General features: G+C 52.4%; 1 protein-coding gene across 1 annotated transcript; it reads left to right on the top strand.

The window, feature by feature from the left end:
- Positions 1–66: 66 nt before the first annotated feature.
- On the top strand, positions 67–9,650 carry LOC119093153 (glutaminyl-peptide cyclotransferase-like protein). The gene is made up of 9 exons (XM_037216055.1): positions 67–200; positions 2,169–2,262; positions 2,394–2,555; positions 3,001–3,184; positions 3,751–3,833; positions 4,182–4,358; positions 5,064–5,289; positions 6,879–7,036; positions 7,536–9,650. The coding sequence occupies exons 2-8, from the start codon at positions 2,176–2,178 to the stop codon at positions 7,034–7,036; spliced, it is 1,077 nt and encodes a 358-aa protein (XP_037071950.1). The 5' UTR covers positions 67–200; positions 2,169–2,175; the 3' UTR covers positions 7,536–9,650.
- The last annotated feature ends 7,645 nt before the right edge of the window (positions 9,651–17,295 follow it).

Below are 17,295 nucleotides of genomic sequence, written 5' to 3'. Positions count from 1 at the left end.
CCCAATCATGTCCATGACGCTTGAAAGGCCGGATTGGGCCCCAACTGGCCCCAGCCCAAGGTCGCCTGTGGCCGGAGGCTGCGAGTGCGGTACTCGAGGACTTAACGTGCGATCAAAGAGGATGGTGGTGGAGCAGCTGGGAGGGTGGTAAAGGACAAAGTTTGGTGCGAGCGTGCAAGGCGGCCTGGGTGGCACCGCAGGTATTTCGCCTATTGATATATCATGGGAAGTGGTTGGCTGTGATCCGTTGCGTAGTTTTGTGGTCAGCTGTGGCGAGAGGGGAACCGCGAAAATTATGAAACTTCCCCAAAATTCGCTAAGAAACAGGCGTTTCCCAACATTTGGCCATCTGTGGGAAAAATACTTCAATTCCCCCCTCCCCTCAAAGTGGGAGTGGAGCCAAAGGCACCCTTCCTTCGACTGAATAGGAAATAACGTCCGTGCTATGGTCTGAAGGCTGCCTGGGCACATTGCTGCAGTTATGATGTGTCTGTTAATACTTGATGTTGATATGTTACCTTACCTTACCTTACCTTATGGTGATCGGGTATTGTAAAAGGCCACTAGGCCGGTAGGTCTTGGTCTCGTCAGGCTCCTGTTCCGGTAACCAAACAGTCTCAAATTATGGGAAGATTCAGTGTGGGGCATCATACATGATGTTGGCCCAGTGTGTATCAAGCGTAGGCTTGAACTGTGCAACTGGTGTTGATGATTCAACTGGGTGTGGAAGAGCATTCCAGTCATTGTTCTGAGCTTCCACTGGTGTTCTCTCATCACCTCCCAGTTGTGCATTGTCAGGAACTCCTCTTCTGGCAGTGACATACCTCCATGAAACAGTTGGTACACTGTTACCATGTCTCCCCTACAATGATGATAGTACAGCATACAGTACAGTACTGTACTGTACAGCTGTACTGAATTATATCTGTTCACATATGTCTATTCTCAACTGTGTAGAACTGATGCTGAATTTGGCAAGGCATAAGGAAGGGAGCCTCACTCCTGCTTATCAATGATATGTGAAATGCTATGAAAGATTATGAGCTCATTAGCAGATTTAAGCCAGATATTCCATTACTGCCAAGTGCTAGTTCATGCCTTATTGGATGCCCTTGTTATAAACCAATCTGCAGACCACAGCAAGGATGTTGACAATATGTTTTGGGGTGGCTTAGATCCTGACTCAAATGTGTTATGGGATAGTAGCAAATTTTTTCCTTTGGGCAGCTTCTGCTAATCTAACCTATCACAAGGTATGAGTTTTGACTGGTGTGTGTTGGTGTTGGCATGCACCATGCTATTTGAAGGGTCTCAATCTTCAGTTCCATTAAGCTGCCCCAGACTTTTGTTTCTGCCCTGTGTGTAAACCTTGACTGCCAAAGTCTGATCCTGGAGCGCCATGAGATGGCCATCCTTTGATCAAGGTAGATATGCTGTTATCTTGTAATCAGGACCTGGTTATTTAGTAGTTATATAGGAAAGACCTGGCATGCCTTTACTTGCCTCTTCAAGCCTGTGTTATGATGAGCCTGTATATATGAGTTCCAGTGCTTGCTTTCAATTGTATGACTGGCATTTGATGTAACTTGTCATATTTAGGTACATCAGTGAATGTCCTGTAGCCATGTTATCCAAATTGAAAAGCATCTTCAGTGTTGCAGTCTTAGGAAAGTACAGGGATTTGACCCCCAGAGGGTCATTTGGATCTGAGGGAGAGTAGGTCAAACCCCAGGAAAACATAGCTTGTTGACATGTGGCATGTTTATGGCATGTTTCTCAGTTAGGTTCTCATTTTTCACTGCTCAGCCTCCCCAGAACATGTTGCAAAACTACTCCCCTGGGGAAGCATTTTATACATTTGAATAAGGCAATAAGGGTGCTGGCATTAGCAGTGACAAATCATAAAATGGAAAGGTTCTTTTTTGATGGCAGTCTTTTTATGACTTCTGAAATGCTGAAGGCCTCCTTTGCACACTCAGCATGGGGCTGCTTCTTCAGAAAGTCATCTGATTTTGGGAGATGGCCTTCATTCATGCTTTTTACTAGTGGCACTTCTTACCTACTTGCTGAGGTGCTCTTGGAGGGTTCTTTTCCTAACTTTTTAGATGCCCAGTCCCATACTCAGATGGTGGTTTTTGTGACTCACTGATGTCCACACTCTGTTTCAGGCCCAGTATGGCTTGGACCACATCTGTTCTGTGTTCCTGTACTCTGCTGGTGTTCCAGGTGCTGGCAGTTGACCTTGGGTGGCACCACAGGCAGGTATGTTACCTCACTGAGGACATGACACTTACTGTGGCCTTGGTTTCCCCTTTGATGGCAAACTATCCACGTTCACCACACACTGATTACTGCTGAGGCTAGCCATCTGCATCCACTACCATGTCCGACAGAGTCGCCACACACCACTGCAGCTAGAGGACTATGGACTCCTGGAGTCCGTGGCACTGCTGGACCAGCAGCTGGACCCAGAGGCTCAGCTGTGGACCAGCCTGCTGGAGCCACTGCTGGTGTCGCGCTACGTCGGCACGCCGGCCCACGAGGACGTGCGGCAGGTGGGCAGCAGTGCTGAGCACTCCCCCAGCTGACTGTGGCCTGCTGGGCCGAAGTCTAGTTTTCGAGGGAAATTGATGGGTACTTGTTTGTGTGGTCAGATTTGGGCTGAGGGTGCACGCCAAGCAGTGTACTTTGTGAGAGCCCTATCCCGCCCTCAAGTACTCTGGCTCCATTTTGATGGAAAAGTCGTCTCTGGCGCCAGGCACACAGGACAGCATTGGGATCTTTTGCTGCCCTGCAATGTTGTGAAAGGACTGCCTCACGCCAGGTCGACCTATTGTGCTTGCCAGTTGATGTTTCCATACCAGTCAGGGCGAATAACGTCCGTTCTGGGATCCAGCGCTGTTGGATCGAGCCCAGCCTTCTGTCCGTGGGCTACGGTGGCCGGAGAACGGCGGTAGAGAACGACAGCGTCACTGACGCCCTGGATCCCTGGGCCCACAGCACCTTGTGAACGTGCTCACCGCCTTGGGCTGGACCGTGGACGGTAACCGGACGTTCACCATGCGGACGCCGCTGGGGGAGATGCCGTTCACCAACGTGGTGGCCACCCACGACCCGGCCGCGCCGCGCCGTCTGGTGCTGGCCTGCCACTACGACTCCATCTATGGACGGGACGCGTTTGTCGGTGAGTGCCGAGGCGTTGTGAGGAGGCCGCTCGGGCAAAGGGGCGTCTTCCCGGCTGCTAGCGGCTAGAGTGGCCGGAATCAATCCCAGCGAACCTCTGTGCGTGGCCTGTTTCCATGAATGTGACTATGGTAGGGGGGGGGGGGGGAGAGGGGCTTGGAAGGACATGGCCCCTGCCTTTGTTTCCTCTTATTTTGTTCGGGGTGCACGGTTTTCACGTTTTATCTCATGTAAATTGTCATTTTCACGTTACGTTGTCGTACCCCTCAGATTTCAGTTTAAAGCCGCAAGCTCAGAGATATGGTCACACCCCTGGTGGTGTTTTCACAACCTCAGATATGCGGTTGCACCCCTGGCTGTGTGCTTACAACCTCAGAGATATCGTTACACCCCCGGCTGTCTGCTCACAACTTCGAAGATATGTTTACACCCCTGGCTGTGCTCACCACCAAAGATATATGGTTACACCTCTGGCTGTCTGCTCACAACTTTGAAGATGTGGTTACATTCCTGGCTGTGCTCATAACCTCAGAGATATGATAACACCCCTGGCTGTGTCCGCTCCAGCCGCCACCGACTCGGCCGTACCGTGCGCCATGATGTTGTACCTGGCCTGTTTGATGACCAGCCGGTACCTGGACCCCATGAAGGTCAGTGGCTGGCACTCAGCATGGGCCAGTCATAATCAGGGTCGGTACTTAGTATCTAGCCATAGGTACGGGATTTCAGCGTGTTTTTGAGATGTTGATGTGGCGGGACCGTGTTTTTTATGTGTGTAGCTAATAATGGGACTGCAAGTCTTCGTGTAGACCATTTGTGTGTCAAGCGTTATGTGCAATAATGGTACATGTCACTGCAGTCAACTCCGCCGCCACCCGCATCGGACAACGGTGCGGCACCAGATATAATATCATTTTGACCACGACAGGGTGTTGGAAAGGAGGATTGCCGGCGTCGGGGGTGGTGTCGGTCGTGTTATCGCCAGGCCTTGTGCCCAGGGCCGGTCAGAGCTGACCCTGCAGCTGATGTTCCTGGATGGGGAGGAGGCGTTCGTGAGGTGGACGGACCAAGATTCGATCTACGGCGCGCGACATCTGGCGCAGGAGCTGCAGCGGACCCCATACCGGGGCACGGGGGGCGGCTCCAATGCCTCCCTGACCGAACTGGACCGGATCGTGAGTCTGACAAGTTGTCGTGTCCTTGTGATATGGTCCGCGGCGCGAGGGCGGCGATGATGTAGTCATGTCCCAGGTGCGTCCATATGTGTGAAAACTTAGCAACCACGTGGCAAGTCCCTGTATCACGATTTCGATCTGCTCGGTGAAATAGGGCGAGGCTAGGTAAAGGAATGGGCGGAGGGCCATGGCTCTGAAGCTTTTTTCTAATGTGTTGACGTCATAATAGTGCTGATTGATTTATATTTTATGACGTCACCAGATGTTACGTGACATGGCTGTCGGAGTCGCCGCGTGCCTTGCATTGAGAGGTGATGCTAGGGCTAATTGAGGGGGTGTGAGGTCATTTTTGGGGTCGCCGGGTTACTCCTGATCGGTGCGATTTTCTGGCCGGGTTCTTCCTTTCTCTTTAGTCATGACCTCGGTGATCAGGCAACACTGTATTGACCCGTGGTAATCGTGACCTCTCGCCTCTCACGACTTGGGGAATTGTTGACATTGCCACACCGTATCATGACCCTCCCTCCTTTAAGCGGCGACACCCGCCACAACTCAGCCAGGCTGGGGATGCCCCCCTCCCCTCCCGGCCAGCGCCGGTCCGAGCTTGTGTCTGGCCCCCGCCTACGCCGGGGCCCATCATCCTCACGCCGGGCCCGGCCGGTCGGTGACCACTGCCAGCGCCCTGAGCCGTGCTGCGGTCGGCAGGACTGTTTCGTGCTGCTGGACCTGCTCGGCGCCGCCCGGCCGGCCATCGCCAACTACCAGGCCGGCACGAAGGCCGAGTTTCGCCGGCTGGCGGCCATCGAGCGGCAGCTGTCGAGCGCCGGCCTGCTGCCGCCCGACCTGCCGGCCGCCTTCCACTTCCACCAGAGCTGGAGCGGCTGGGGCGCGCCGCAAATCAGCGACGACCACCTGCCCTTCCTGCGCAGAGGTGGGTGACTACGTCAGGGGCCGGCTGCTGGAGGCGGGCCGCAGAGGTGGGTGAGGACGCCAGGGGCCGGCTGCTGGAGGCGGGCTGTAGAGGCTGGGTGACGACGTCAGCGGCCGGCTGCTGGAGGCGGGCCGCAGAGGTGGGTGAGGACGCCAGGGGCCGGCTGCTGGAGGCGGGCTGTAGAGCTGGGTGACGACGTCAGGGGCCGGCTGCTGGAGGCGGGCTGTAGAGCTGGGTGACGACGTCAGCGGCCGGCTGCTGGAGGCGGGCCGCAGGTGGGGTGAGGACGCCAGGGGCCGGCTGCTGGAGGCGGGCTGTAGAGCTGGGTGACGACGTCAGCGGCCGGCTGCTGGAGGCGGGCTGTAGAGCTGGGTGACGACGTCAGCGGCCGGCTGCTGGAGGCGGGCTGTAGAGCTGGGTGAGGACATCTGGAGCATGTCAGTGACCAGGTTCAGTCATAGTCATGCTCCAGATGCTGGCGATAGCCGTACAATAGCTATGGAGATGCTAGCAATAAACCATCAGCAACCCTCTTTCCTGTGCAAAGTATTGTGGGCAAGCTGCGGATACGGAACGCCCGGTACAAAATTTGCAAGAATAGTGAGATCGCGGCGTTTCTGCCTAAACGAAACGGACTGCTGGTCAGATGTTCCCGTTGGGAGTGGCACTGGCGTAACAGTTTGCCTCAAGCCCCTCATTGTTCCAAAGCAGAGTAAGGGTACGTAGGATATCGCGTAGCGTGATGGGTTTATGACAAGGAATGTCGTTTTATGCTGTTGATGGAGACTCGTAAATCAAATTCAGGCGCGTTCGAGCACAAATAAAACCCCCAGGTCAGAGGCTCTGCGGGACATCTCGGTAACGTTTTCGACACACGCCAGTGAAAACAGCGGGCCCACAAATGGGCGGCGCGCCTGTGCTGACGACATCTGTCTTGGCGCAACCGCGGCTCGGTCGGCGCGTCCCGTGCTGGTTGGACGTGACCGCTGACGACATTGCCGTGGCGTAGTCGCGGCTCGGTCGGCGCGTCCCGTGCTGATCGGACGTGACCGCTGACGACATCTGCCGTGGCGTAGTCGCGGCTCGGTCGGCGCGTCCCGTGCTGATCGGACGTGACCGCTGACGACATCCGCCGTGGCGTAGTCGCGGCTCGGTCGGCGCGTCCCGTGCTGATCGGACGTGACCGCTGACGGCCGGCGGCTGGGGGCTGGGCTGCTCTCGGAGCTGCACTCAACACGCCCCTTTGGATGATGACGTGAGCGGGGTTGGCCCGCCGGGCTGACGTGGCTGACCGTGTGGCGGGGACAGCTGGCGCGCACGGCGACCACAGCCAGCAGCTGTGGCGTGCGGCCGCTGGGCGGCGCCCTGATCAACGGCGCCCTGTTGCGAATGATCGGATGTTAAACCACCATTCGAGCTGACCTCAGGCCAGATTGTGACCCCCGTGCGTGCGATGAGTGCTTCTCAGCACGTCCGCGAGGTAGCGAATCGACCACGCAGAATGCACTTGAACATGCCCGTGGAAAACGGTTGAAGCTGACGCGTGCTCTCGTACGGCCACGGTGACGGGCTGCGGGGGCGTGTTCCAGGCGTGAAGGTGCTGCATCTGATTCCGCACCCGTTCCCGTCCGTGTGGCACAAGGATGCCGACGACGCACGGGCCGTCCACTTCCCGACCGTCGCCGGGCTCAGCCGGACACTGCGCGTGTTCGTCAGCGAGCACCTCGGCCTCGCCGCCTACCTGTAGGTGCGTGACGGCGGCGCCGGCGCCGGGGGGTGGCGTGGTGTCGCGCCCTGCGCTGGGTCGCGACTGGGCGTTGTCTTGGGCTGGGCGGCGGCGTGGTCGAGCTTGACATGGATGAGTGGTTGGGACTGGTGAGTGTGGAGAGTGTGCTGACCAAGGGAATTCAAGGCCGATGACTGGGCAATGCTGCTGGATGTGGTCGACATACAGCGTAGTGCGGCCCCAGTAGCAGGCTGCCTCTGCTTAGAACCCTGTGGACGCGGGCAAGGCGCTTTCACAGCGATAGATGTAATGCAGTGCACGAAGCTCCCCTCCTACCTGCCATGACACGTAGCTCTTTGATGATGTCTTGCGGTTTAAATCTGATTGGGTTGGAAAGCCCTACCAAAATCAGTTGGTTGTGGTCGGTGATCGTCTGTACATTCACGATGGACACCTACATTTTGGACCGTGGTCTTGTGGGACGCTATCACATGAACGGCCTTCTCTCTGATTTCTGCAGTACCCCGTCGGAGGCCGTACCTACGTTGCTGATTCGCTGAGCTCTGCCGAACGTCCGTCCGCCAACCAATCTGACGGCCGCTGCCGTCCAGCGGTCTCCGGCTGGCAGCCAATGAGCGCCGTCCCGCGACCGCCGTCGCTGGCCTTCACCCGGCCGCCTTGCCTACACGGCTGAAGGAAACGCATGGCGATGTTTGTGGAGCTCCGAGCCGCTAGCGGCAGTTGGCTGAGTTCTGCTCTATCCTCGTCCTCGTGCTGTGGATCTGTTTGTGACGCAGGTGCGGGCCACCAAATCGTGCAATGTGATAAGTGACGTGATTTAGACGTTAAATAGATTTGACTAGGTGATAACTCATAGCTGGAACGGCCCGCCTAAGATAAAGCCTTATCTCACCGGCCGGGCTGTGGCATACGTAGTATTGTTATATATATATATATATATATATATATATATATATATATATATATATATGTGTGTGTGTGTGTGTGTATATCTATCTATATAAATCCTGTATACTTAAATGCGTGCACCTAAGAACTTCCGCTCGGGGCCTGCTCTCCCAAGATACAAAGGTTGTTTGAACCGTAGCGCATGGTTCTGCAAGTTCTTTTGGCATTGGAACGCTTTGTGAAGTAGAAAACATGGCTCTAGTATGGGTTGAGACTTGACAGTTCCAAGCTTTATTTTGCCCGTATCAAGCTGCGTAGATACTCGCCTCAAGCGATTCGTTAGACTTAATTTGTCTGGAATTACCGTGCACTGCAGTGGGGAAGCTTTGAAACATAACGAGTCACTTCCCAATAGACGCGTCGAAAGGTGCGTTCAATATTTTTAAAGGTCTCAAACGCGGTCACAAGCGATGTTGCGAAGTACAATTTTACGCACATACATTTTCGATATGGATACTGTATTGCATGATTTGAGAGCCAGAGCCAGTGCATTGTCGCGCAAAGACGGAGTGCCTACTTTTCACGAAAATGTTCCATGCTTGTCTTCGAGTAGGGAGTGTTAGAGGTGTCACTTCGTGAGCAAACAATTGCTAACTGTGTAATCAGCAAGCTCGTAGCCGGTGTGTTGGTAACTTGTTGAATCGCTTGGTCCCAAATGTCTTGCGGTTTCTGTTTTGCCATGGGGGAAGGGACTTGAATCGGTGCTGTCATTGCAATCTGATGTACGTTTTCCGCGGATTGCAGCGGGGGTACGGATGTCGAAACTGCGTGATGTCCACAATGATGAGCTGAGTTGCTCAAATTGTGCGCCGTGGCCCCTCTGCCACCTCTGGGCTGCTCCATTGCACTATCCACACGTAGGCTCAGCCACCTCTGTGGTGTGCACCTCCGCATTGTCCCGCACGCACGCCGGGTTAATGTCTGCTCGGCATGGAACACCAACGGAACGAGAGCCGCTGGTGGGCCTGGGTGGCACGCGGCCACGGAGCGCCAGCTGGCGTTATATCGGTCTGGGCTCCCATCGCCCGCCAGCATCTGTTGGGGCTTTCAAGGTAGCGACCAAAGTTTCGCGCGGTGAACGAGAATCGCCAGCTTCGGCCGTGTTTCGTCGTCCCCGCGATGGAAGCGGTCCCGGGTCACGTGCAACGCGCCCCTTCGCGGGATTTCGGAAGTGTGTGCTGCTGTGCTCGCGCTGAAATCGATCAGCGCTGTCAGTGCGTTTCTGATCGCTCCTTCCGACACGTCTCGGGGTCACTCGTTATGGACATCATGCCGAAGTACTTATCAGTTGTGCGAGATCGTGCGTTGCTCGGGGAGGGCGGCACTTGTTCGCGTCTGGGGTCTGGCGGCGCCACGTCTGCTGTGTTGCACGGGTCACCGCCTGCCGCGTCACGTGACCTGGACGCCCGCCGCTCGCGCCCCCGCTCCCAGCGGCCGGCCGGGACGACGGGTCGTGTTGCTGGCGTTGCAGCACGTCCGGTGGGGTGGGGTGAGCTTTTGTACTATGTGTCTTAGTCAGCAGCGGCGCATTCCAGTCTCGAAAAACCTACGCCGGGATGCAGGGAATGAACTGGCCTTATTTGGGTCGGTGGAATAGGAACTAGCCACTGCGTTTTGATGAGGTGTTGGTGGCAATCTGGATGGCTTGTAGTGTAAAATAAATGATGTAACAAATTCAGTGTGTTTGGACTTGAAGCAGTGGTTAATTTTTGTTCGCTGGAACGTTTTTGTTAGCAGTATGGACGAAGTAAATGGCTAATTGCTGGGCAGAACAGTTGATGCAGTTTTGTTATAACAGGCACATTCAAGTGGTAGAATGGTGCGAGGCCAAAACTGCCGCGATATCACATGCAGGCTGATGTGCGTGGACGTTTGACCCTCGTGTCAGGTCGGAATGTTCCATATTTGTTCCCAGGGTTGCGTGCACAGCTACCTCATCATGCCTTCTCACATGCTGGACCGACGGCTCGTGTTCGCGCCTGCAAAGCATGCGACCAGTGCGAGGGGCTTGATCCGTATTTTGACGCACGCGTATGTCTGATCGCTGAGATTAATTCAGGTAGCCCAGTTTTTGATTCCGATGGGGGGTAAGGCATATGCTTGAGCCCGGGAATTTTGTAACACGGGCTAACACGCTGCAGGGACGGATCTAGGATCTTTCCAAGGCGAACAACTTAGTTTCCAGAGGCTCCTATGTGGGATGAGGCTCTGCAAACTAATTGGTCACCACTCCTCCAATATTCGCATGGATTCCCGGATTGGAGCTCAGAACCCTACCTCCTACAGAATGTCGGTGATTGAAGTTGCAGGTTTGCAGAGTCATTTCACCGCGCTGGCAAATCCAGGCGAGGGGGCATCACGGCATCTCTCCAAAGGGGCCGACATGGCTTACACCTCCAAACTCCGACGAACGTAGCTAATGAGTCATTTTGTCGACTCCCGTACCTATTAAACCAATTTCGGGGCGTGATAGGCAACCTTATCAGTGCCAAAATGCTATCAATAGATGATCCTCTCCATGAACCGATCCAGAACGCCGCCGCGGGAAGGAGGGGAGGGGGGAGGGAGTGTGAGAGGAGCAGCCAGTGCCAGCTTGGGAGCTGAAGTATTTTTGGCAAGGTGTTTCTTCAAAGTAGCTTTTCGAAATCCAGACATGCTACGTTTCCCCACTGGAATGGTCTGGCGGAGGGAGGGTACAGTGCGGCTGACCCCTCCCTGGATCCGCCCTTGATGTTCCCCAGTGGATATGGGTGGGCGTGTGTTCTCGGGCGTACGTTGCCAGGGATCTCAGTGACGGGGAGAATGCAGAATAGTGCCGATCGGCACGCCTATTCGTAGGACCCGGGAATCCTCGACAACTCGGCCCATCGCTGTAAATGGCAGCGTTTGCCTGTTGCAAGAGATACAGAGTTGATGCGTGCTGCCCCGCCGCCGCCGCGGCCCAGCCCCGGTTTTACAATGGAGTCAGCGGCAGGGGCGCGAGGAGGCTGGGGAAATGTGCAGCCGGTCCCGTTGGAAGAAATTCGGCAGGGCATCTCGTTGACCCATGGGACCGTTCCGGTTATGACCTCCCACACACAAACTTGAATGCTCCAAACTTGGCGTACAGATTTGAATAGTCTCATTACTGTAATGCTCGTGATCATTCTCTCAGATTACCACCACTGCAGTAAATGGCATGGCTTTCCTGCAATGAGTAACAATGGTACAGCCCTACCACTGCTCCCCCATGCCCATCCTTACTTTGCAGTGAGCACGGCGAGAGCGCATGTCCAGGGCCGTATAGGGCGCTGCGGTGCAGGGCGATACAAGAGTGTGCCCATACCACTCCGCTCCGACCTCCCGTTCTTCCTTTGCGGTGGAGGTGGCTGCGGCGCGCATGCAGGACCGTATACGGCGACGCGGTGTGGTGCAATGCGGCACGCGCAGTGCGGGGTGCGCACGAAATTGAGGCCTCCAGTGTGTCGGCATGCGTAGACGGACGCCACGGGCAGGTGGTGTGACGTCACCGCCCGGCCGGGTCCAAAGCCGTGACGTGGCTGCTGAACGTGCCGCTGCCTGCCAACATAGCAGAAGAACCTCCTCGCAGCCGAGCGTCCTTGTTCTGAGAGAATTCGTGAGCCGCAGAACAGACCACTGCAACTGAGGATCGGCCATGTGGAGCTGCAGGAGCTGTCATTGTTCAGCAGAAGTGGTCTCAGTGCGCCTAAGAGACACTGGTATCTCAAATAGGCTATAGATGGCCTTTTTATCTCGTTCCACAGATTAGATATTATCTGTGTGAATGCCTACTTTGGGCGGTTGTTGTAGGCCCTATCCTTTGCAGCCTTGAATGCTGCGAATAACTTAAACTACGATTCTCCATTACTATATTGTTATAGGTAAGTGGAAAAATGTACGTACTTAGGATGTACGTCAGGCCGATGGCCGTAGCCAAATGTACCTTATAAGATTTTCGTAACTGCTAATTTATGTACACACCGCAATCATCCGTATCGCAAATGCTCGAGAGTGCTTATGTTCGGATCTACCTAAGGATGTGAACGCCTCGTAAACGCCAATGCTCGTAAAGGTGACCTTCGCCAACGAAAATGTAACGTGCTTATACGGTCAGGCAGAAAGGTAATGCGCTCCCGGGTGACCGTCTGGATGCCCCTCGCCCGCGTGGAGATCACCTAACCACCCTGAGATCTCAGAAAGTAAGAGAGTTAGAGACACCAAGCTCACAGGGTGTGTTGGCCTGTACGTCATCTCACTGGGGTCAAAGTTTGAAGTTCCTAGGTGATGACCTTCTGGTCAAATAAGGTCAAACAAGGCCAAACTTTAGATTTGTCTCCAAAGTGTCCCCAGAGCCTAGATATCTGTCCTAAAGAAAAAGTATCGTGCTCATTGAAAGTCAGTGACTTTGTTTGACCTTTGAGGGTTATGGTGAACAAAATAATTACAGGACTGCTTTGTGTTTTGCATTCGAATAAGCGATAAAGATAACGCTAAGCAGTATGCTCCTTAAAACAAGACGTTAACCTGGATCATTTTGAGTCCGTATGGGACCTTCTTTAAGGTCACAAGAAGTGGCCTTAAAGAAGCCCATGGAAGTTGTACAATGCGGTTCCTTGTATCAATCAGTTTGAAATGAACGCCAGAAACTACACCATATAGCAAGCCATAGAGTAATAAAACAGGTCGGTTTTGACCTTAGTCTGACCGTCATACCTGAGCCTAATTTAATTTAGTTTGTTCATTCAATTGTTTTGCTGCCTAAAAAAGCATCTCAGAGGTGTATGGCCTCACCTAACACTCTATTGTTGCGTTAGAATGAACGATACCCGACAAATTTACTTCTCTGACTGCATGACCTGACTCACCTGCCGTAGGTCAATGACCTTGCAAGGTACATCTAAATTTTTGATACCAAACGACACCCTATTCAATTGTCAATAGTTATGGAAAATTTGGCGCGGCTACGCCGCGTCGTTCAGAAACCATTCCGAGAGACGCTTCGGGGAGGGTCGATTTGACCCTATACCCGAGCACGTGTTAATTTAGTCGTTAAGATTTAACTGTTACCAAAGTCATGCCAGACCGAGCTAACCTTTCCGCACACGCAAGTCGAATGCCCGCACCTGATTCCGTGCATAGTCAATAACCGTTACATCGAGATGTATGCAGTATGTTACTATCGCATTACCATACACTTAAACGTGCTGATCTCGCCGAATTTCGTACGAAGTTTTGTCCACCCAATTTATGTGCTTTGGCTTGCGTTGAGAATATATACCGTATAAAAGCTATCGTGTACGAACATTGGTGATGCAAACATGTGCAATACGAACATGTTCGATGCGAACATACACTGATACGAACAATGACGACATGAATATTGGTACTTATGAACATCTGCATTACTTACATGTGCGCACACGTACAGGCGTTTACAAACATCAACGTAACGAACATTGCCGCAGACGAACGTTTGCGCATACGAACGTTACCGTTTACGTAGATCTGCGATGCGAACAGTTACGAAAAGGAGTCAGTAAGATGACACCCCATGCCGACATTGCTGCCGCAATTTCTCCCCGAGACCGAAGGTCGGGCGGAAATTGCACAGCGACCAGGGTGTTGGAAAATTGTCCCTGCTTGCCGGTGGTGTGCTTTTGGTAAATGCTATTGTGTTACAAAACACGTAGTGAAACGTTAAGTCATTCTTCTCACCATACTTTAGTTATGAAATCTGACAGAATGATAGTGATAGGGCCGACAGAGGGTGTATTTAGTCGATACGTCATGAGAAGCCGCCATCTACAACCATTGCTGGGCTCAATATCGAAACTTTTTGGAAATGCACCATTCTTCTACCTATGCCATTCACCAAGCACTGCTCTTAGTGGTTACAAAGCTTCCGTGGTGACAAATGCATTTCTAAACAGTTCCTACAAGTCGTCTTTTCGCTCGATAAACATTTTCGCTTCGATTGGTAAAACATTTCGGCTAATGGCCAAAGCTGTTTTCCCAGATCAAAAAGCACGGAGGCGAAATGTTATGCCAGAAGCATGAGCTAACGCAAAAAGGATATCCCATGATCTGATAAAGCCTATTTCCTATTAAAGTGTAGGTGGATGCATGTTTGCATCTACAAACACATGAGGTACTACCGTGAACATGTTATGAACGGGAAACAACTGAACCCCGTGTTACATGAAGCTATGGTTTTTAAGAAAACGAAGATGTCCGTACCGCTTTTCCACTCTCTCCGAGATAAACGGATCATGCCGGAAATTTTCATTGAACCGCACGCAGTTGCGTTTGAATGCATATGCTCGTACATGTGTAGTTATGGTGTATTTTATTACGCGCGATATCCCTGTGATACCAGATGCGCACGGCAAACGTGCAGGCGTGCGCATTCAAACGTGGTCGGTTCCTGCTGGAGCAAACTACGCTGTGACCATACTGCGAGATCATCCTAGCTCCGTCATCCTGTACACTGGTTGATGTCCTCGCCCGTGATCTTGACGCCTCACCGACTGTCAGTACCACTTCGACGTCTTCATAGACTGACTGGCGTCGTCCACTTCCTTGGCGATCCCACTGACTACATCACTCTGTTGATCTTGATCTGCCAAAAACAGAACAAAACAAAGGAAATTTGGCTTTCAATGTGAAATTAAATTTGACCGGGGGATGCGGTGACATGACGAAATCTGACGTCATATTGCTGTCAAAGGAAAGATTGCTACCCAGTTATAGTTTCCTCCCCGCAGCCGGCTGTGTGCACTTTCTTACCTCGACTGGGCGGGTGTTGCCACTCCACTTAATATTAGACGAGTCCCCGCCTTTAACTGCCAAGCCGATAAAAACAATATTCTGACGCATTCAAAAGTTATCTGCATGGATCCCTACGGGCGACGGACTCCATCTACTCGCGACGCGTGTCATCTACATGGTAATGAAAATGGCGCTTGTTATGACCTTGCCCGTCTTCGCGGCAAGACGCGTAGTGCTGGCGTACTTAAAGATTCATTCATGGTCAAGACCTTGAATTTTCAAATGCAGTGTTTTGGTGATGCTGTTTGAAAATATTTTGAGCACTATGTATGTCCTGCTGCAAATGCATGCAACGAGGATTGGGAATGTTTTCGGTAAGTACATAACAGCTTTGTATGCTAACCCACTAGGCACAAAGACTGCTGGGTTTTGTCAAATGCGTCAGACCAATAAGCTGCGCCTTTACGGTATATAGATCTCACAAATGCAGCCTGGGATCGGATCACTGTATCTTGGACCTGTGATATTACAGAATCTAGGATTTGCCTTTTAATTTGGTCAAAAGAGCTTCTGGGAGCTGTGTGTGTGTGTGTGTGTGTGTGTGTGTGTGTGTGTGTGTGTGTGTGTGTGTGTGTGTGTGTGTGTGTGTGTGTGTGTGTGTGTGTGTGTGTGTGTGTGTGTGTGTGTGTGTGTGCGTGCGTGCGTGCGTGCGTGCGTGCGTGCGTGTGTGCGTGCGTGCGTGCGTGCGTGCGTGCGTGCGTACGTGCATGCGTGCGTGTGTGTGTGCTTGGATCAGGCCTCTTGTACACGAAGAGAGACTCGAGTGGTCTATAACCCTCTAAGACCTTCAACATCACAGCCTGTCTCAACCAGTAACGCTTTTGATGGGCTTTTTTGTTTGCCACCAATAATCGCACCGCCACATCAATCCTAGCAAAAGCCCCACAGCTCTCCCAAAGTTATGCTGCAGAATTAGCAAGGTACTTAAATGCGGCTGTTTGATCTGGTGCATATTTCTACTGCGTTTGAACATCCCCACTCTTTCACCTACCCATTCAATGGATATGAAAATATAAAATTTCCACGCCGCGACAAGGCTAAAGAATAGGCAGGTCTTCAGCCTTGAAGGCAGATCCAGGTCTCGGTGACCCGGCGTCACAGCGAGATCAGCCGTATGCTGACAGAGAAGATAACGGTAATCGTGATGACAAAAAATGGGTAAATGTGTGCAAACACGCGTAATCGTACGTGGGTCATGGATCCGCCAGTTTTCAGACTTAAGTAAAAGTTGGTGTTGGATCTCAGTAATCTGAGCAGGCAGAGACGGGAAACAAACTGTAATATTAGACGAACGCTTGCCCACAATCGTGACGATCTCAGGCTTAACACTGCCCTAGCCATATATGCGCCGGTAATAGATTGGAAGGCTGCCAATATCACTTTTCCGAAACGTCGTAACACTGCGACACGCTGTGGCATAACAAAAGACAGGTGAAGCCTGTGCAGACACACAGCCCAGTTTATTGTGACCGGCATTTACCCAAAACATGGGCGTTTTGTGATGCGTTCGCTACAGTCATGAGCGAAAAACTACAGCATCTAAAAAGCGACAGCTCTTCCAAAAAGAAGATATTCTAAATGCAGTCACCAAATCGGTCATTATCGCCGTGCCTTTGTGACCTTCCTATCATCAGCATCTTTCGTATCATCTGCACGTAATAACAATCACGTCTTTTATGACCTCGCTCGTCCCACACCAGAAAGGACGCGGTACTGGTCACTCGGTGACCATCCAGAAAGCCAAAAGTGCACAGTAAAAATGCCGTTTTTTACTTGACGTCGGTTTTGAATTACATGGGTCTCTGTGTTCACTCACGCTGACTTTTAATGATCACAACACGAAAACCCTGGTAAAAGGATGTACAAATGCGAATGCACCACCAAAATATGGCGGGTAAATCCGGGGTGAGATTTGACTTTCAAGGTCAGTTGTCTTCGCGAATGTTCCGATGTGAGCGTGACCGACCCACCCAAGATCCGTGTGAAGGTTGTGCCGATAGTTAACTGCTTGCGTAATGTAGCGCATCCAGAGCGTGCGGCAATTAGCTGGCAAGGCACAATGTAGTCAGACGGATTTCCTGGAATATAATCCAACCTTTTCCTGCCAGACAGCCGTGCTGCTTCTTTGACTGCAGGCATTTTTGGGCGTCCTGATATGTTTGAGACCCGTGTTGTTGTAAACGGCTACGGTGTACCATAGAAGTTTGAACGCTTTATTAGGTTCCACAGTGTTTCCCGGAGCACCCCAGTGCTTTGGGATTTGCAATATTGATGTCTTTGAAGTGTGGATGCCACTGATACTTCTGGGGACACTTGTTTTTTAAACCACTTGCCGTTCTAGTACCTACCTCCGGGGCCAACCGATTCGTTCCTGGCCCTGATCTCCCTGGCGCTTCTGGTGTTTCTGGTCTCAATGCTTTCTCGCTCGGAAACCTTGCTCAAACTTTTTATGGAGTCGTCATTTTGCATCCTCGCAGGACCCA

Source organism: Pollicipes pollicipes, unplaced genomic scaffold, assembly GCF_011947565.3.
Source record: "Pollicipes pollicipes isolate AB1234 unplaced genomic scaffold, Ppol_2.1 Scaffold_4002;HRSCAF=4701_pilon_pilon_pilon, whole genome shotgun sequence".
Classification (NCBI taxonomy): domain Eukaryota; kingdom Metazoa; phylum Arthropoda; class Thecostraca; order Pollicipedomorpha; family Pollicipedidae; genus Pollicipes; species Pollicipes pollicipes.
This window is presented reverse-complemented; position numbering and strand designations above follow the sequence as displayed.